The 21,047-nt window shown below is 35.5% G+C and overlaps 1 protein-coding gene and 1 long non-coding RNA gene across 3 annotated transcripts in view; one reads left to right on the forward strand and one right to left on the reverse strand.

Annotated features, from left to right (window-relative positions):
- LOC136839286 (moesin/ezrin/radixin homolog 1-like) overlaps positions 1–17,931 on the reverse strand; it is a 29,955-nt gene extending 12,024 nt beyond the window's left edge. Inside the window, exons 1-2 of one of the 2 annotated variants that reach the window (XM_067105098.1) lie at positions 17,430–17,931; positions 1,770–1,821 (exon numbers count right to left, since the gene is read on the reverse strand). In XM_067105098.1, coding sequence (XP_066961199.1) covers positions 1,770–1,784 — 15 coding nt within the window. In that variant the 5' untranslated portion in view covers positions 1,785–1,821; positions 17,430–17,931. Of the gene's footprint in view, positions 1–1,769; positions 1,822–2,752; positions 2,894–17,429 lie in introns of those variants that run through there. The other variant, XM_067105099.1, reaches the window with a different exon arrangement.
- LOC136839287 (uncharacterized) lies at positions 3,775–20,730 on the forward strand. Its single transcript, XR_010853288.1, has 3 exons — positions 3,775–3,912; positions 20,251–20,321; positions 20,591–20,730. It is a non-coding gene; the product is annotated as an uncharacterized lncRNA (long non-coding RNA).
- Positions 20,731–21,047: the final 317 nt, after the last annotated feature.

Genomic DNA, 21,047 nt, shown 5'->3' on the forward strand with positions numbered 1-21,047 from the left:
AAGATAAGATATGGATTTGACATCAGGTGGATCAATTTAATCATTGCATTATTTGAGTACCAAAAGAGTCGCCGAAACTTGTTGAGGAATCTAGTTAGATTTTTAATATATCTAATCAATAAACAAAGGTATCAATCTGATTGTACCATCCAGTTCGGATATGTAAACATTTATTGTTTAACAATGTTATCAACTAAGTTATTAAATGTATCCAGCTGGATATCACATATGAGTAGCTAGATATTATGTATCTGGACGGATATCCACTTTAACATGAATTCGCATTTATTTATTACAACTTAATTGCTAATTATATATATATATATATATATATATATATATATATATATATATATATATATATATATATATATATATATACATATATACATATACATATATATATATGTATGTATATATATATACATACATATATATATATATATATATATATATATATATATATATATATATATATATATATATATATATATATATATATATAGTTAGTCCCATGCAAACAATTCATATTAAGAAATATGATAGGTGACTAATCCAAACATTATTTTTTCATAATACGGCCGATATCATGGGAAATTAATGGAGATTGCCACATGGTACCGATTATCAACAAATTTAAGGTACAGTGAATCATGCATGATTCAGAACCGGGAATTTGAGGGCAATATTCCAATCTAGCAAGGCAGTCGCTTTACGATTCACAATTTATATATATATATATATATATATATATATATATATATATATATATATATATATATATATATAAACTTGTCCCACTAAACTGACCTTACGTCTTTTGCTTTCGTGCAAATCCGCCTTAATCATCAGAAGTTTTATTATTGTAAAGTCGGTTTAAAAAACAGAACATAAAATCTTAAATAATGAGTGTGGTGATGATTGCATTGGTGGGAATGATGTTCTTTTTTTATTAATCATAATCATTATATGGAGAACAATTTCTTTAGCAGGGTTTGGATGTTAGAGAGAGAGAGAGAGAGAGAGAGAGAGAGAGAGAGAGAGAGAGAGAGAGAGAGAGAGAGAGAGAGCGTGTGTGTGTCCCCAAAGTAGTTGCTTACTGAAATTCAGTAATCATAAGCCCATCTTTAGCATCAATATTACCAGAACACAAGTGCACTAGTTAAATGTATGATATCCAATATGAATCCATAACTAAGACGAGGAAATGCATTGAGTCAGACCAACAACCAAGCTACCATTCGAATGTCAAAGAAAACAAACGTACTTTCAGCTGAAAAAACATACTTAAAGAATAAGTACTGTGTACTGTAGATTTGCAAACAAAGAGACACTAAAAGAATACATCTTCTGGTATCAATGTCCATTGATTGTCCTTTCAAATGGAGACACTTTTCATAGTAATTCCTACTTATTTCGAACAAAGCATCGCAGAAGGTAAAACCATATGACGTGGGTAATCAGGTTATTTTGTCAGAGGAAGGACCTCCCAGGGTTCAGGAACTTCCGGTATTGCCACTTACAGTCTTATCTTACTTAGTTTATCTCTGAAATATTTCTTAGAAGCATCATTTTAATACCTTTTGAGCAGACTGATAGTCCTCTGAAAGGGGGTTGGATTTAGACAAAAATCTAGACAGCTTTTATCGTCATTGTGTACTTTCATGTATATGATGGCGTACTATGCTATAATTTTTAAAATAATAAGGTGTTTTCTTTTATGGGAAAACAGAAACAGTACAAAAAGTACTCTGTTGTTTGTTACTTACCTGTTTCTTCGGCATGATTGCGTTCCGTTAGTGAGATAATTATACCAGCAACCTGTGGGGAGAAAAATATAGAAATCAAAAATTGTTCAAACAACACAGGAAAATTTTTTTTTTTCGAGAGGTGTCTTGTAGAGAGACAAAAACTGAAAATGTATCTCAGATTCTAACTTCATCGTTGCATGACAATTAAATAAGTAGGTATATGGAATCGCTTCGCACCTGGTTAAACCTGACAAAAATTTCTTCTGCTAGATTATATGCAATTTACATAACGACACTTGAACGGTTTTTGCGATCGACCGAGCAAACCCCTGGCATATTTGCAACAACACTTCATAACTTGCTGGGTCAGAATTCGTTAAGTTCCGTAATTCTTAACAAAACTTGTATGACTTTTCCTCACGATGCCTTGTTTTTTTTTTTTTTTTTTTTTTTTGCTTTTTATAGACATTTGAGTAAGCGTTATAATGAGACTGAATGTAAATACCTTTCAAACGTTTAAACTAAAAAAGAAAAAACTTGAAACTCTGATTGCATTTAAGCAATGGGAACTTGAGTAAAATCATGATGAAATTGAATATGAACTCCCATCATATAATCCTTTGTGCATAAAAAATGGTTTAGCATATTCATGTCAAGAGCCTAAATACCTTTTGTTCAAACAAATTGTCTATATTAGAGATGTACTGTACAAGGGATTCATACAAGTTTTTTTTTTCCCCTTTAGTTTCTTCTAGGACCGCGAGCCACCGGAGTGAGTGAGTGAGTTTCTTCTTCTTGCAAGTTTTTAATGCAAGATGTCGTTATTAGTTCTCTGCCAATCCTAGAACCAGTTTTGAGAGTCTGTTAACATGTACACTATAGGCATAATCTTAAACAATAATGTTCATTAGATTAAGCGTGTGTGTTTATATCATTTCCACCCAAATAATTCCAAGTGAATGTTAGTCAGTGATTAGAGAAGAGAGATTGATCACACTTACAGGATGACCCAAGTAGTAAATCCAACTCCTGAAGTCCAATTTGTCCGAGAACCGTGGATTCGCCCTGGATGATAAATGAATGTTATGTCCACTGCGACGTGAGTATAAACTACCAGACGGAGGGAACGCATATAAAAGACTGACTTGCATGCCAATGATATCGTTTTGAACTGACTCATTCGGTATATTGACTGATCAGTACAAGCTAGTTCATAAAATACAAATACACAAATAAGATTACGCATATATTCGTCATGTGTTACACTAATCTGTAGGAACTATCATGCGTATCCACAAAAACAAATTACATTATCGCGAAAGTTATTACATTATTGCAAATGTTATATTTTTATTTAGCAGTAAAGAATGAATCACTTACATTTTATGTTTGTCATTTCAAAATTTATTTATGTTTTCATAGCATTGTCACTTGACATAAGTGGGACATAAAACTTAATAACTGGGGTGAAGCTTGTTTTGCAATAATACAGCATTCATTAACTTATTTACTTGAAAATGTATGCTTCATCCATTTAACCGTTTCTGTTTGTGAAGATACGTCAGTTCAACTTCATAGTTCATCACGGCAAGAAGAATGTTGAGAAACAATGTGTACCCTGGGTAATACATCTTTCGGATTTTTAAAGCGGTGATGAAGTCATTAAAGTATTGATATTGTTGCAATTACAGTCCAATTTTGATAGAATAATTTATGATAGCTATTATAAAATAGCCAATTCTATTTTAAACAATAATATCAATATCCTGTAAATGAGAAGTGGAATTTTTTCGGATACTTCGGATAGTATTAACGAAAGTCGTTCCACCTATTACATCGTTACACCCAGTACTTTTGGTTAAATTTTTTTGGTTAACAAGGGGCTTTTTTTCATTCCTAACAGTGTAACGTGTAAATTCAGAAGGTAATCAAAGCTGTTTTCATCAATTTAACACTTTTCAAACCGAATTTGCATCAAAACTTAGTTAATTGCCATTAATATTTCCTAATTAGTAACTCATTCAGAATTTCAGATAGTCCGTGATCATCCGTGATGGCTAAAGATAGAGTCCGGGCAACTTGCATTAGAAGACCTCTTCTCTTATCAATAATTTGACGAGATTTTTGCATAGCAAACTGAAAATTCTGTTTCATAGCAAAGGTAAGGACTTAAATTAATCTCATAATATCCGCATATTTTCGTTCCCCATAAGGTTAAAAATCTGTGACTGCTTACCCTAGGCGACTGTTAGGCAAGTTGCAGCACTCGCTTTAGTATAGGCTAGAGTACCGAGAATAAAACAGGCCCTAAAGGAGTGCTTAAACTGACGCAAGTTTTGAACAAAAAAACTCTGTAAATGGTATTCGACGAATTTACCGGGCGATTTTGACGATTCGAATTTTCTGTTTCCCAAGAATGTGACACTGGACATTCAGATTTAGGCTAATGTATATTTAGGCCTAAGCCAGAATGCTAGGAAAAGTAGGTCTATTTTCCGATAAACTCTTGGAGGTTACTCCAGCCGCTTCCTACATTGTAATTTTTATTTTGCTTCGGTAAAACACATAAAAAAAAATTCGTCTCAATACATGACCTTCACAAATGCCAAATAACAGAGAAAAACAATTAATCAAATCACGACTTATAAGGTGTGACAGTACCAGCCCCCCACCCCCTCCATAGCCAATACGGCAAAATTGTAACCAGTAAACACCCCTAGGTTATCAGATTTGTATTTTTAGGTTCTTTTAGTGCCCTATAATTTCCTAGCTATTTTTGTATGTAAAACCCAAAATGGTTTTTCATGCAAAAATGGCTAGCTGGACCCTTTTGAAATGGCTGGCTGGAGTCTTCCGAAAAATTACCGTTTTGGAATTAAAATCTTTGCGAACCGTGACATATTTTTAGTTACGCTGGTGTTCTTCATCGTAATATATTAATAATTGGGCTTTTAGTGTTGATAGTCACAGATGTCTAGCCTAACTCTTATTTTGCTACATTTTAAGCCCATTAAATTCACAAGGCCTAATTAGCCTAAGCCAGACTCCATGAAACTAGCTTTTCCTGTAGTGAACTGATGGTAATTCATTCATATTAAACAACACAGGTGGCTACTAGGACATCTTAAATAGCCCTAATTTGGCTAGTACAACAAATTGGTCACTTTTTTGCAATATCGATTAAAGAAACATCGTTTCAAGCTGTGATAAACTACTTTTCGCTTACTAGTTATGTGCTGAATATGGTATTTAACTCTAATACGATAACTCAAAAGTGGAGTTTTTATGCCTTGCTTTTAAATTTTCCTAATATGCTTAATATGAAAATGTGTTAAAATCTATTGCAAATGTACTTTTACTGCAATATTTATTCCTGGATATTGTTACCTGCTGGGGCTTTTTCTTTGTTCTTTATGTATTCTAACATTCTCATGTACTTAGCCTATTAACCTCTGATAAAGTTCATTGCAGGTATGTCAGTTGACATCACACACAAGCTAAAGACCTGCTAACCTTAGGCATGTTAACGGTAGGCCAAGTGAAAACCTGGCACCTTAGGGTAGTTTAGGTTAGGTTAGGTAATAACCCTAATTATATATTTAATAATTTACAGTGCCTTAGGGTAGATATGGGGTCTCATATCTAGCCTAAGGCACTGTAAATTATTAGATACATAATGAGGCACTGTAAATTATTAAATATATAATTAGGGTGGTGAAGCCCCCTCCAGCTAGTTGAAGACATAGTACCCCACATTAGGTGAGGTGGGGCAGCCAGGAACCCCCTGGCCAGGTAAGGCTTGACCCCTAGGTTAGGTTAGTTATGTTTGGTTAAATCCATCCTTGTATTTCACTCATTTTGTTTTCCCCCACCCAAGAACCCCACTTTCCCATTGTGGTCCCTTGAATTGTAGTAGATAACTACTCATTTGCTAATGACATGAGCCTCGGAAATGTTTAAAGAATGCATTAAAACGTAGGAAAATCATATTTGTAACTTTGGAATGCAGTAGCCATTTAAAGTAAAAATTTACCAAGTCAGTGGACCAACTTTACTTGCAAGCTATATATTAAGTAATTTTTAAGGGAATTCTGCCTTTTTTTTTTACTTGGTTTTCAAATGGTAAAACATTTTAGTTTTCAAATGGTAAAACATTTTATGATCCTTGATACACCATTCGAAGTGTGAACTACATTTTTAATGCTGGGTGTAAAACAGTTAACTTGTCTCATTGATGCCATTTTTACTGAAGTACAGTATGCACACCTTAATTTCACTAAATTTTCATTTCAACACCAGGTTCACTTGTAATAACGCTTTGTTTTGTACCAGCCCCATGTGTATGGAAGTTGAAACATGAATATGGTAAATATTTGGGAATCAGGAAATTTGTGAAATTTTGTAGTATGCTTTTCATATTATATAATAAGGAGACCTGAGAACAAAGCAATAAACCTTCAATATCGAGAACTGCTGTTAGAGTAAAATAATAATTTCAGATGACAGTACTGTAATTGGATAAAGAAGGATACATTCGCTTGGGCAACTTTTACTGGCAGGTGACTGGTTTTGAACGAAATACATGTTAACTGGCACCATCTCGAAAGTGCCTACGTCATACAACCTGCAACCTGTGAACTCTCTTTAGGTTATTATTTGACAAGATGAATGTTTTGAGATGTACAAAACATAGGTAACCCACGTGCTTGATTAGTTAACATTCAAAAGTTTGCATGGGCATAGTGACCAGAAATACGGTATTTGGCAACCAGTTCACATAATGGTCAGGCTTCAGGAGTCAATCAAACTTGGACTAAAACTGGTGTTTGCGAGTGAAATCAGCACAACTTTCAAGGGTCTTAGCTACTCCACCAAACTACATGAAAGAGGTAGGCTTAATTACACTTTAATCACTCGTCTTGTTATCGCTTACTTGAATAACACTTAGTCTCGGCTACGTTGTAAAGAGATTGCGGTATACAGTACTTCCACCATATTGAATTATCTGAGGCCTATTATCCGACAATCTCGTGATAAGCCATAATCAGTGCGGTTGGGAGTTTGAGAGGCATTGTTTTTGTGCGACAAAAATCATTTTACATTTTAATTATTTTTCGATACATGTCTTTTTCCCAGAATTTGCTGTTGTGAAATAGATAATGATTTTTGTGTACAGTACTGTATATTGGGTAAAGTATTGCAGTTTGGCAATTAGTGTTATCAGTCTACTTCATCGTTGGATAACTCCCTCTACACGCTCTACCAATTTAGGAACACTAAAACCTCTGTCCGATTATCTGTTGAGCAGCTGTAAAATGTTTTATACACTTATATTACCAAGAAAGTAGTTTTTAGTTGTGTATTTATTTCAGTGTAATTGACATGAAATTTTGTAGGCTTATTTTTTATAGGAAAGTGTGGAATACAAGTTTTAGAATGAGTAGGGGTGTTTTTTTTTATTATTTTTATTGTTTCCGTTAACTTTTTTCTCTTTAAAGATATTTTATATTTCCCTTGAAAATATTCTATATATAATTTAACCTTCTTATTTATTTCTCATGCCTTTTAGATGTACTGTATATCTTGGTGTTTTTATATTTGTTAGAGATGTTCACAAAGTTATCGCGTCTTTTCATTGTTTCGTCCCATACCCGGAGGAAATATTAGATTGTGTTCATTGGTAATTAGGAAACGTGATAAAAGTTATCGCCGGGAATGTCTGCTCTGAAATTGATAGGAAGCATGAAAATTTTGTTTGAAAATAATCACAAGTTTGGCTGGGAAGAAAAGTTCAAGTACATTAGATATTATCGTTAAACGGTTACGAAAACTAGCTAATCGTCAATATCAGAAGGGATGGAATGAAGCCACGCTGCTTGACGTGTATTTTAGTCCTCGAAATAGAACTTTTGGCTTGTGAATGATCAAGAGAATCAGGTCAAAGGCAAGGAAGGAACGAAGATAGCAGAGTTCAGAAAGGTACAAACTAATGACAACTAAAAGAAATTTCCGATTATAAAGCATAATAGGGCAGGATTCATGATTCACAAGCCACACCATGAGTGCACAGATATTACAATTGAAGAAAGAACTCATGATTGGAGTATGAGCGAGAATACAGATTACAGTGGAAGGTTTGAAGGAACGGCAATCAAATTACCACCTTTGTAGATCCCAAGCCAAAGAGAGAAAAAAAAGAGCGAAAGGTAAAAGAATGAAATTTAACAAGAGGTGGTGACTGGCCCACTTCCTGAATGAGGAATAATGTAAGAATTTGAGATAACAGGACGAAGAATTCCGAAGTCGAGAGAGATATGGAAAAGGTCACTTAGCTTACTGATAAGGAGAGCTTGCTTCAGTGAGTAGAACACCGCTCAATAGGTACCATACAGTGGCCTCAGACCCGTATTCGTAGTCAGCAATGTAGTGACTTAGATTGGCCACGCATATATGAAATAAACGATAGGGGTTATACTGGCGTGCAATTCTTTGAAAAAGAGCTGATGAAGGGAGCAATTAAACACAAAGAACTTACCACTTGCAAAGGGGGAGGGGGAAAAAGAGCTTAAAAAGTCTGCAACTACAGTACCAGCAAGCTTTATAAAACATTAGAATTGAGGTTTGGGAAACAGGAATTATCTGATACATACAGAAATAGCTTTGAATAGGGTTTGAGGTAAGAAAGTCATCCAGAACAGAGAGGTCAAGAAGAACTATGGTTATCATTCCTGACGATTTTGTTGATAAGGGGCCAGAAAGTATTTTGATAATGCAGTCACAATGTTTGATTATACTTGTATGCCTGCAGTCTAGGATACTTGTGCTTAAATTAGCATGATTGGCAGCAGGAAACGAGGCCACACTAAACTGAATTGCCTGCTTCCTGGATTATTTACCCAAGGAGCCAGGAAGATCAAACTAAGGTGTACACCGGAATGTCAGTTTTAAGAGAGAACGGGAATCAACGTATGTTTCAGACGTTGAAGTGCCATCGAATCAAGGTTACAGATGATGAAGCCTTTTTTTTTTCCAAGAAAATTCATAAATTCTTAACTATTGGTTAGTCAGGCCGCCACCTTTGTATTAATAAAAATACTCACCAGGTAGAAAAAGCTGAGGACGTGTGAAGGAAAAAATATAGGTAACAGAGTGATAACCAAAACATATAGGAGAACATTTTGTTTGAAAATAATTACAATATTGGCTGGGAAGAAAAGATCAAGTACATTAGATGTTACCGTGAAACGGTCACAAAAACTCATTAGGCGTATGGTAATTGACACTTACATCGAGAGTGACAGAGGAGGACAGAGCTAATCGTCAATATCAGAAGGGATGGAATGAAGCCACGCTGCATGGCGTGTATTTTAGTCCTCGAAATAGAACTTCAGGCTTGCGAATGAGTAAGAGAATCAGGTCAAAGGCAAGGAAGGAACGAAGATAGTCGAGTTCAGAAAGGTACAAACTAATGACAACCAACAGAAATTTCCGATTACAAAGCATAATAGGGCAGGATTCATGATTCACAAGCCACACCATGAGTGCACAGATATTACAGTTGAAGAAAGAACTCATGATTGGAGTATGAGCGAGAGTACAGATTACAGTGAGAGGTTTGAGCTTGTAATTTCTTGATATGAAATGTTTCTTTCACCGCCCCTTAATCACAGACAAGCTTGGTAGAATTTTATATGCAGAGGAAACAGATGGGGTTCCCCCTCAGGGTAAACCACAGCAGTAGGTGTGGAGACATTACCCGGAAATATATCTTTGCACTTGCTTTAGTTTTATATCTAAAGAAGAAAACATGTACTCCAGCTGACAGTGAAACTGGAATGCTTTTCAGAATGTCTTGTGCTTTGACTTGATTATTTCAAATCAATGAAAGACAGCATTTCACAAGAACAGTGGTTTGTTGTGTACAATTTTCAACCATGGACAAATCTGAGTATCTCGTGAGGGATTTGGCCCAAGAATGAAGAATACCTTTGGAAGGTTAAAGAACATATAAGATTAAAAAAAAAGCCATCACCAATAATGACTGTCAGTTCCAATATTTAACACTTGTTCCTGTCCAAATGTGTTTTTACCTGACCTTTAACAAAAGCTTCCACTTGAATGGACCGTCATAAGAGCGAAAAATACAGACGGAGATTATCAAGACTTTCTTCCTCCATCATATGGATTGAAGATAAAGGCATTCTTCAAGGAAAACGTAATTTTCATGGTTTGATAACTCTTATAAGCTCACGATATTAGCCTTATCAGTAGTACATCCGGCCGTTTGTCTCGTATTTACGCCACTTCTGTTATTTGATTTTTTGTCAGGTCAGATGTTTCACAGATTTTCAGATTGCTTTATAACATTTTGGTCGCTCTGTCAATCTAATAAGGTATTTCATTGGCTCTTTTCCGTTGTTCCATAACTAACGGTTCAAGGACTGTTTTTGAAACCTGTTTTTACCACTTCCTTTTATATGACCTTTTGCACGCTCGGTCTCTCATATTTCATAATATTAATAAAATGGCCTTGTATCATTTCAATACCCACATCTTTAACATTTTTATTTACATAATGTTGCCTAGAGAGTTAATGTCAGAGACACTTCTCTTACGTTCTAGCAGTTTGTGAAAACCAACAGCGGCACTTCTTGTCTTTATCCCCAGACCATTCAACTCTATCCATAATTATTCCTGAATGCCTCTGCGAGTCGTCCACCTTCATTTCTTTTGCAACTCGGTTTTCCTCTTACTGGAATGTTTACTGCCGGTTTTCTCTCCCTGACAGCACTTTCGTATCATTTCCATACCCTAAGAAATTTCAGGTTAACTTGGTCAGAACTGCATCTCAGGCATACATAGGCTTCGTAAACATTCCATAATTTACTAATCCATTCGCCAGAATCACATTGGTCATAGGGACTTAATGCAACCTCTCCTCTCAAGTAATTCTTATTTGTAGCACCTCTGCAATTGTAAAAGCAGACTTCTTGATTCAGGCCCATATATACACTATATAGTAGCTTATCTGGTTGATTGTCTCTTGTTAATGTCACTTTCAAATTTCTCACACAATATTATTTTTTTTTTTTTTTTTCAATAAACCCATACTGCTATTGTCATTCAGTCTAATGTTTTATCGTTAGAAATCATACTATACTCGTATAGCTTCAGAGTAATGCAAAGAAATGCCACGCCCATATGAGATAGTCACCCTCCCACTTTTTCCCCTTATACAACGAAACAGCTATTCCCTTCATCTGCTCCTCTAGAACCCTCCCCATATACAGGCTGCGCACCATGGGCAAGTCACCAGTTATATACAGTGTATATATTGTAGTTCACTTTGTTTCACTTTATTTGGTTTTATGTACAGCCCTCCACAGGGATAATTCCCCCTCTGGCGGGCCCTTGTGCGTTTTCAAAATAAGGTGCTGCTTATATTTTATAATTGTCTTTCAGTGTTCTTTCGTCAGTATCGTAGCTCCTGCAGAATAGTTGAGTCTTTAGTTCTTTTTTAGATTTGCTTTCTTCTGTATTAAATTGAAATTGAAGATTATTAGTCAAAGCCATGGTCCGTATTATTTTTTTACCTTTGACACATATATTCCTTATATACTGTGCACTTATTGCCTTCATATGTTTTGTTTAGTATCACTAGGGCCTCTCTTTACACAATTTTTACACTCGAAGATGTTGCTAGCACATTCATTTGATTTGTGATTTTCACCACATCTAGGGCAAGCTTGGTCATTTCTACAATTTGTTGCGCTGTGACCAAATTCCTGGCATTTATAGCATTGATAGGACTTGTAACAGTGGTATACTTTGCAGTGGCTATACAATGTACACAATTTGTCACCTCTATCATAGATAGCCTTTCGTATTTGTGGTGTGCATCTGATGATATAGTGTTTATATTTGTCATCTTTGGCTATCATTTCCTTTACAATTTTCAGGTCGTCATTTTCAGAAATGAGGTTACCTATCCATGGATTTTTTTCTACAATGTTATCAACAATGTCATCTTTATCCTTCGGGACATAGACTCTTTTTATTTTTGGTTTAAGTTTACCCTTCTCATTTACTGATAAATTGCTGATTTTCTGAATCTCCGTTTTCGCCTTTTCTAAGTTTTTCCTGTCTGGAAATCTTACAAATAAGTGTCCATCTCCTGTTGTTTTAACCTGTTCAACTGGCGCCGTTATTTTACTCATAATTTGTCTCTTCATTTGCTGCTGTGCTCTCTCTTCGTTTGTAGATTTGATCAGAAGCACTTTTTTTGTCTTTAGTGATTCAGCTAAAGTTTTGTCCATGTTTGTCATGGTCTTTACATCTTTATCAGCATTTATCAATTTTGTTTTGGATTTCATCTATATTGATCATTACGTCACTAGTTTTCTGAGCTGAATCCTGAATCAACTTTGTTAATATCTCTGTGTTTTCTTTTATTTCTTCAAGTTCATCTTCAGTGAGTTTTTTTGTGTTCTTTGTTCAGGTCTCTTGCAGTTATTACAGATATACAATATGTTATCACTAAGAAGGATGGGTGTGTAGGCTATTTGACCTCGATACCTGAACATTCATAATGAAACCATGTGTCACACATTTCACAGCAAGTTCCTTCATCATCAACTTCCCAAGAGCAATGTCCGCAGGTTGCTGACTCTTTCGATTTGGGTTGACTCATCCTTCTCCAGTATTTTCTTTAGTGTTCCATCTTTTCGTGCTGCTCCGATAATTATGAGGTAATGTTTGTGTGATAGCTTGATCTTCCCTTTACTTGACTTAATTTCTACAGTATTTGTTTTCTCTTTTTCCTTCCTCTTCTTCGTATTCACTTTGAACATTGCACAAGTCAGGCACTTTTCACAGAGCACTTCACAAACACATCCTACCTGCACAAAAGTTACCCCCAAAGTTGAGTCGACAGTTCATCCGTGACTTTTATATACTCCCAAATATGAAACCATAGATACATGTTAATATGGAGTTCACTTCTTTGAAAATAAATTATCTTCAGCTGCTTCATACATGTAGCTCATCAGCAGCTACATTAACTTCTTGCACATACTCCTGGACCTCTTAGGTAGCAAGACCATTCCTTTCCAATGTCCCTTTCATGCCGTCTATCCAGCTCATGCCTAGTTCTCCCTCTCTCATGATATTTCCAGATTATACTCACTTTTCACCAACCTGTCTTCCACCATTCCATTCACAAGAACAAATCACCTAAAAAAAAAAAAATCCATTTCTTACAACACACTCATCTCAATAGCTTCATTACATTTTCCTTCATTCTCATTCTACATTACCACCTCAAGTTTGTAGAGTTAACTCTATAATCTCTCCATACAATCCCACCCTGGCTTCCATAGACGCTCCAAATCTCTGACCAATCATTTGCACACTGCCTGCTACCTTCCTTCTTTCCTTCACGTGTTCGCTCACTTGCCTCTTATCGTATTCTACAATCATCCATATTTATACCCTAATACCTATACGGAGCAGCCTCTCCCATTCTTCCACCATCCAAAATAATACTCTGCTCCATCTTCATGGCCATGGTCTAAGAGAGAGAAGGTCTGTTCACGCCCAGGTAGGCAGAGCTACACCTACGTCAAGCGGCGAGGTGGGTAGAGAAGAACGCAGAAGGGAATGTATATAAACCAAAAGATTTTAATTTTAACGGGATTTACCCAAACTTTTGTAAAAATGTGTTTAAGCAAAATGCAATAGTTTGTTTTAAGGTAATGGAAGGGCAATAAAAGATTTATTTCATTCATAGAATATTTAACTTTACAATAACATAAAGAATATAATTAAGAAACAACTCCCGGCTGGTAGAGACGTAATTTCCTATAATATTTACAAATTTAGTACAAAAGAAACAAAAAGAATTATAACTGGTGACTTACATTCAACTGAAAAAAATTGATCATTACCTGTATTGTTAGGCCTAGTCTTATAAATTGGTGGTATCTGGTCAACTGTAATTATATTATTTACTGGGCAAAGAACAGTGGAAATATTGCCGAGGTATTATAAAAAGATTAAGTAGGTCAACCATTTATTCTCCAAAGGAAACTTTGGTATTTTAATTCCCTGACCTCTGTTTAAAAAATTTTGACATCCGGTCAACTGCAGTTATATTTAATGGCAGAGAAACAGACGAAATACTGCTCAGGTACTATGAAAAGATTAACTAGGTGAAACATCTATTCGCCAAAGGAAATTTTCAATTCCTTGACCCAAAGTCCATAATTGGTGGCATATAGTCAACTTAAATTGTGCTATTTACTTGGCAAAGGAATAAGAAACTGTGCGCAGGTATTGCAAAAAGATTATCTAGGTCAACAATTTATTCACCAAATGGAATATTGGTATTTTAATTCCCCGACCCAAAGTTCTAGTCTAGCAATTATCTTCTAAGTTTGAAAACAGAAAAATTTCCCAAACCACATTGATGATGATTGTTAGCTTTACAGGAAATCAGCTGGAATGTTCAGATGTTTAATGTTATCTTTACAGGAAATCAGCTGGAATGTTCAGATGTTTAATGTTAGCTTTACAGGAAATCAGCTGGAATGTTCAGATGTTTACTGTTAGCTTTACAGGAAATCAGCTGGAATGTTCAGACGTTTAATGTTAGCTTAATAGGAAATCAGCTGTAATGTTCAGACGTTTAATTGTATAGAAAATTAATATGAAAAACTTATTTACATCTCCTCTTTCCCTGTACACCACCCAAACTCTAAAGTGAAACATTTGATTATCAATGGTAATAGTAAGCACAGTAAATGTTAAGTGACAAATATATGTCATACTGTAAATATTGTCAACTATAAACTGATTTATTATGGACAGTTAACTTTACTCGGATAGAATACCACTGCATGTACTCTGTCCTTGCACACCACCGAAAATCCAAATAGGGGAATCGTGGCATCTAATCATTTGCAGTATTCGGTTATAAATGGTAATAGAAAACATAGTAACTATTTAGTAGCAAATATTTGTCGCATTGTAATATATTAACAATATAAACTTATTCATTAGGAATCATCGACTTCATTTCAAAAGAATGCCAAATTCTAAACTTGTCCTCTGATGCTGGCAGATGCATTGTTGGTATTGCATCAATCTGTAATTTTACAAGATGTCTTGGTATTGAGATTCCAAGTAATTCATATATAAGGTTCCTTGCATAATCAGTTGATTTAAAATGTGAACTTCAAATCCTCGAAGAATCCGCATTAAATTTGTCTGTTGCGCAGATGAATCCGTTTCTTTTGGAGTTTTTCATTAATAGGAAATTTATGAAAAAGTAAGGTCAGTATTTCGATCTGAACTGGAGTTACATCCATAGTGCACAAATATTCGTCATAGTTCTACAATGACGATGACCAAATACACGTGAATACACTATCAAATCACGATCGCATTTACTCCTCCTCCTCCTTTCTGCTCTACCTCCTTCGACTGGCTGACAGGTAAATAAGCCCATCCACTCGCCCCGTGACGTCATGCGCGAAGTTGGTCGAATTTTGGGTCAGTTGTGAACAGGCCTTCTCTTTCCTAGACCATATTCATGGCTTTCATTTCCCGCTCTAACCTTACTGTTGCTCACGTTTACTCGCAACTGTGTTGGAAACACTCAAACTTCGCTAGTTTCTAAAGCATCTATTCACTATTTCTTATCAATATTGAATCATCTAACATTAGACGTACCATGTGAATAATTTTCTTGGCCCTAAACTCTTCACCCCCCTCCCTATTGTCTACCGTCTTTACATTGGCATCTCGTACAAACCCACTCAGATATTATATATGGGCATGTGTGTATTTATGTATGACAGAGGGAGAGTTTGGGGGGGAGGCTTATTAAGGGAAGTAAGTTATCTGAAAACTTACATATCAGGATTCTTACTAGGTGTAATAAAACCTGCCATATCGAGCCGTTTTCAGAAGTACGACTGAAAGCATCCAGTAGCCTGTAATAAAAAGCGAATTGTCAACTGAGAATAAAAGACCTAAATAATATTGTGGAGAACGTAGCACCCCTACAATTCACGCCCTCAGGCCAAAGTTTACATATTAATTTTCTTGGTGTATCAATGATAGTTTTGGAAATTAAGTTAATATACAGATGGACTTCGCTGCTAACATTTGTCATACCGTATGAAATTTTGTTAAAATTAATTAATGTCAGTGGAAAGAAAATATAACCGTGAATACATGTTTTGCCATCAGCTGATTTCGTGAAGGGAAGACGTCAAGGAAAAAGGAAACATCCTGTCATTAAAACACCATAATGGGTTTATTTGTTTAAGCAATTCGTCGTCACAGTGAATATGGTCATTCACTGACTCCGTGACACACCGTAAAGAAAGGTGGTCGGGACTCTTATCGGACGACCTTTGTGGAGATTTAGGTCTTATCACAGGAATTTGTGGTCTTAGATGCAAGTTCCTCCCCTCCCCTTCCCTTTTCACGAAGACGAAATGTTGAAGTTTGGGGAGTGAGTTGGCTTTTATAAAACACACATTCAGAATTTTCTTTCTGTTTTTCGAGTTTTTTTATCGACCTTTTTTTTTCTAGTGTTAAGCCACTTGTACAGTATATGGAAGAATAAATGGGCAAAGCACTTACATATACACGAAAACATTTTTATATCGTAAAATCTCTCTCTCTCTCTCTCTCTCTCTCTCTCTCTCTCTCTCTCTCTCTCTCTCTCTCTCTCTCTCTCGATCTGGATCAGGGTTTTCGTATGTCATCATTTCAATATAAGTTTCGTGACAGAGCATATTTTATATACATACATGTGTGTGTGTATTGCCTAACTACTCTCCTGTTTTACATTATATATATATTATATATATTATATATATATATATATATATATATATATATATATATATATATATATATATATATGGTCTGGTTAAACTAAGGTATACTTAACTTTATATATATATTAGGTAGAATATGGATTAAGAGTAATTTTCCTCCCAGTGTTGCGCTTTCGACAGTTTTTTTATTATTTCTTTAAACAGGAATATTTCGTGGTCATCTCCCAAACATAGGAGGAGAGACTCCTTTACGCTTGACTGGTTCTTAGACTCCTTATCTTGAGAGTCTTCGTGTACAGGTCTATTCCAATATCCTGGTCTCTCGTGTAGTGTCATAATATTAAGTAATAGCCATAGAATGCTCTCAGGAAAGATTGAAGTGCGAAACCAGAATGATTCTTAAATGCTTAATGATCGAGCACGAGTGGTAAGCGTACCAAAATGGCGTCAAGACATTGAGTAACAGTTTTACTTAAGCGATAATGCAATCAGTCGTAATTATGAAGTGCAAGTCGTATGGTCTCAGAAGCAAGGTGGCGTTTTAAAAGCTGCATTTGACTAAAAAATAGGAGTTTTGTTGAATGCAAGTCTTTTTTGCTCGCATATTAATCCATATTAACGTTTATGCGCTACTTCTTAGGTTACGTTTAAAGTATTTGAAACTAGGTTTGTATAAATATCAGGTACTGAACATATGATTTTCGCCATTACGGTATGTAGAGACCATTCATTTTTATCACTATTTAACTTAAATTTATCTTGATCAACATGGACATCAACGACAACCATACCTTACACAGTTAATCTTACATAAAATCATTCTTACCTTCAAATGTGTCCTCGCTACCAGTAATTACGATTGTTACTAGTCACGGTCTTGAATAATATTTTTTTCTTCCCTTTTTTCTTTTCACCAGTCTCTACAAGATTTATTATGCAGAGGCAAATCCAGTGAATAGTCTTCCTGTTATAGATTGTGTATAGTTTATTCACGGCTGTTTATAAATGCATTTCCTTAGGCCTACACACAGCAATTCCATCACTAGACGAACACTTTTTTGAGTTTCTAGAAAAATGGTCGAAGTTTGTCTTCCACCACCGACAGTTGACGGTTGAGTGGTGATTTTGTCGTTCGTCCGCCCTACTGATAAGATTTCGCTTTTTATCCTAATCCTGATAAGACGAGGACCTAACCTAATTTAGCTAGTTACCGATGGTCTGATTCAGGTTAATTTCTTTGCGTTTTTTCAGTTTGCATGTTGATTTGTTATGCATGTTTACGAAACGTCTGCCATTGCAGCATTTGCAATCTTCGTGTATTTCCCTGTAGCTTCCTTTTTCAGAACCGAATACCGTAAGAAAAAAAAAGTCATTCATGATAAAGCGATAAGATAACTTCTACTTATAATCGGTGGCCTACAATGACGAATAAAACTGTGGACTTAATTTTGTGGGCGTTACATATATGAACGTTTAGAATTTTAAAGTGTATTTTGTACATATTTGACTGAATACATGCGTATACATACACTCACAAATGCTTTTATATATATATATATATATATATATATATATATATATATATATATATATATATATATATATATATATATATATATATATATATATATATATATATATATATATATATATATATATATTACGTCAGGACCAGTCATATAGCCTTTGCCTCAAGGTGATGGATTAATAAATAATTATTCCGAAACCCGCAAGGGGAAATAAGTTTCAAGAAATCGCTTTTATAGTTTCGTTTTCGTGATTATCATGTGATCCGCCTCGAAAGTTAGCGCTCTCTCTCTCTCTCTCTCTCTCTCTCTCTCTCTCTCTCTCTCTCTCTCTCTCTCTCTCTCTCTCTCTCTCCCTGATCTCAAAGCTTCCCCTCTTTTTTTCTCATAAGTTCTTATATTCAGCAGCACTGTCATGAAGTGATCGCACCTGGCACCGACCCACACCTAGCAAACGTGCGTGATAAATGGTGCTATTTCATGGTGCCCTCACACTTATCAGTCCCTTCCTCTAGGCGCAACCTGTTACATTTGAGTTCTTGAAAGTTCCCATTAACAATTGCAACCTTCCTGTTCTGCTTACTGGCAGCGAATTGCCTTTACGCAAGTCCACAAACTAATATTCCTTGCATTTTACTTATGCAATTGGATTGAGCACACATCTACAGTGACATCAATGCACACAAGTTCTTATTTATTTTTAGGATCATGGACTCGGTGGTGAATGCCAGTAGCCATGTTTTCATGACACTTAATCCCTTGTATGGCACATTTTACGAAGTACCACAGGATTTTATGATATCCCTTTGGCCTCCTCCAGCCGAGCTGTCAGATTTCTTTTACTTTGCCTTGTATCAGTTTCCACACCACATTTAACTCAAGTCAGACCCCAGTGTTTTTTCCCAGCTCTGTAACACTAGAAATGTTACAAAGTGGTTTTGTTTAGCAACTTAAGAATAATTTTGCAATTCTAGTTACTCCACTCTCACAGTTTTTATGTAAATCTAAGGGAAACTTAACCACGGTTTCGTCTTGATTCTTTTGATTGAACATTATGAAAATAATATAACTAAATTATTGGACATGGAAGTCTCATGACCCCGATGCATTACAACTTAGCTCGAAGAGCGCTGAAAGAAATGTTAAAAGACATTCAACTCAGGGTCTTTGTGATACTGGAGTCTGGACAACTTTACTTGGGAGTTGCTGCAGTGGTATACTGTATATGGTGCTATACTATACTTAGTTCTTATCTTATCATATTGTTCTACCTAGAAATTTAAATTATATGAAGTCTCCTCGTTGATGACATCATCGTGTCTGGGGAGAGGAAATGTTTAGATCAGGTAGTCAGATATCTAAAATTTACATCCCTCTGAAGACTGATCCTCTTGAAGTTTGGTCACTGTGTTGATGTCACAGATGTAGATCATCTCCATGTCTGAATATGTGTAAATTGTAATCTAAATGTAGGCATTCATTCCTGAGTCATTCAAGGAGAGGAAGAATGTGAGAGGTTGTACATTTTGTCTCTCTCAATAATAATGTAAATATCCCTACTGTTTCCACCTTCGGTAAGAGATTTGCTGGTTTTGTGAGACCTTCATGGACAGATTTGCTTTAAAGATGTATCCTTTTACTTCTGCTTTTTTTTCCTTAGCCTTACTTCTTTCATTTCTCCCCTTATGCCTTTATATAATGCTTTACAGCCTTCTCTTATGACTGCATTCTCTGAGATTTTTCCTTATAGCATTTTCCCGTGGGTGCTTTTAGTGTGAATTTTTTGCCTTTGACTCAAACACTTTCAGTCATAACATTAGACAAATAGTTTCTGTCAGAGCAGATCTCATAAAAAAATATAACTGCTTTCCCTTTATCATTGTAAAGAGCAGGTATTCCTCCCTTTTCCTACCAGGAATACTGCTCGTTCCACCAGGATAATCACTCTCGCACAAACTTTAATGAGAAACCTCCAAGGGATTGATACCACAGAGCAGGAAATAAAGGTATATCTTGCCACTGAGAAAAACCATGATCTTTCGTCACTTGTTAAGTTTTGGCACAATTCTTAATCTTGTTCAGCAGAAATTGATTCCTCATACCGTCATCCTTTCTTTACAGAACTCTTCATGAGGTGTGAAGAAAATGCAGAAAGCCACGAAATCGCCAAACGTACCGGAAGATAAGCAGTAGTAGGTCCATGTATGGTCATTATACCAGTATTCTCAAACAGCATTCTGGAAGCCCAATTGACACTCTAGTAGTAGTATTGGTAAAAAATTAAGTACATATAAAATGAATTAAGAAAGCCTGGGTGTTTGTTTCAAAATAAATAATCTAGAAAATAAGTCAGGCAAGTGAAATATGAAACTAATTATGTTTTTGTAAAAACCTTTATCTTTTAAAAAAAACTGGTTTAGTATGTGAATGTCTTCCTGTACATCATTTCCTAAAATTTCAGATGAAGATTTTTAATCAAGGTTGGATCTGTCACCAGTCACTATACTGAGAGCAGTGCACCAAAGTATGCTGAGCTGATAGCAACTCATCACAGCAAACAGAGTGGAGCACTGTTACCTTCTAAAATATACCAATGGGATAAGTAAGTATGCCCAACCCTTAGCCGACTTGAAAAATTGTTTTCCTCTTGTGTTGAAGGAAAATGACCCATAACTTATACCAGTTTGTATCCTTTTATATTTCTTATTGTTGGGTAGGAGAGTGGAAGACCATCTCTTTCCTTAAAATACATGATCATATTGGTTATTTCATGTCCAGGTGGGAAACATGATTTATATACCACTGAGAGCGGCATTTTTCACATACTTATCAACCTCCTCATTTACATAAATCCTAACAAGGCTGGGACGTAGCAGAAACATATCCAGTAGATTTTTTCCAACAAAATATGCTGAAAA

The sequence above is a fragment of the Macrobrachium rosenbergii genome, chromosome 6 (genome assembly GCF_040412425.1).
Source record: "Macrobrachium rosenbergii isolate ZJJX-2024 chromosome 6, ASM4041242v1, whole genome shotgun sequence".
In the NCBI taxonomy this organism is placed as follows: domain Eukaryota; kingdom Metazoa; phylum Arthropoda; class Malacostraca; order Decapoda; family Palaemonidae; genus Macrobrachium; species Macrobrachium rosenbergii.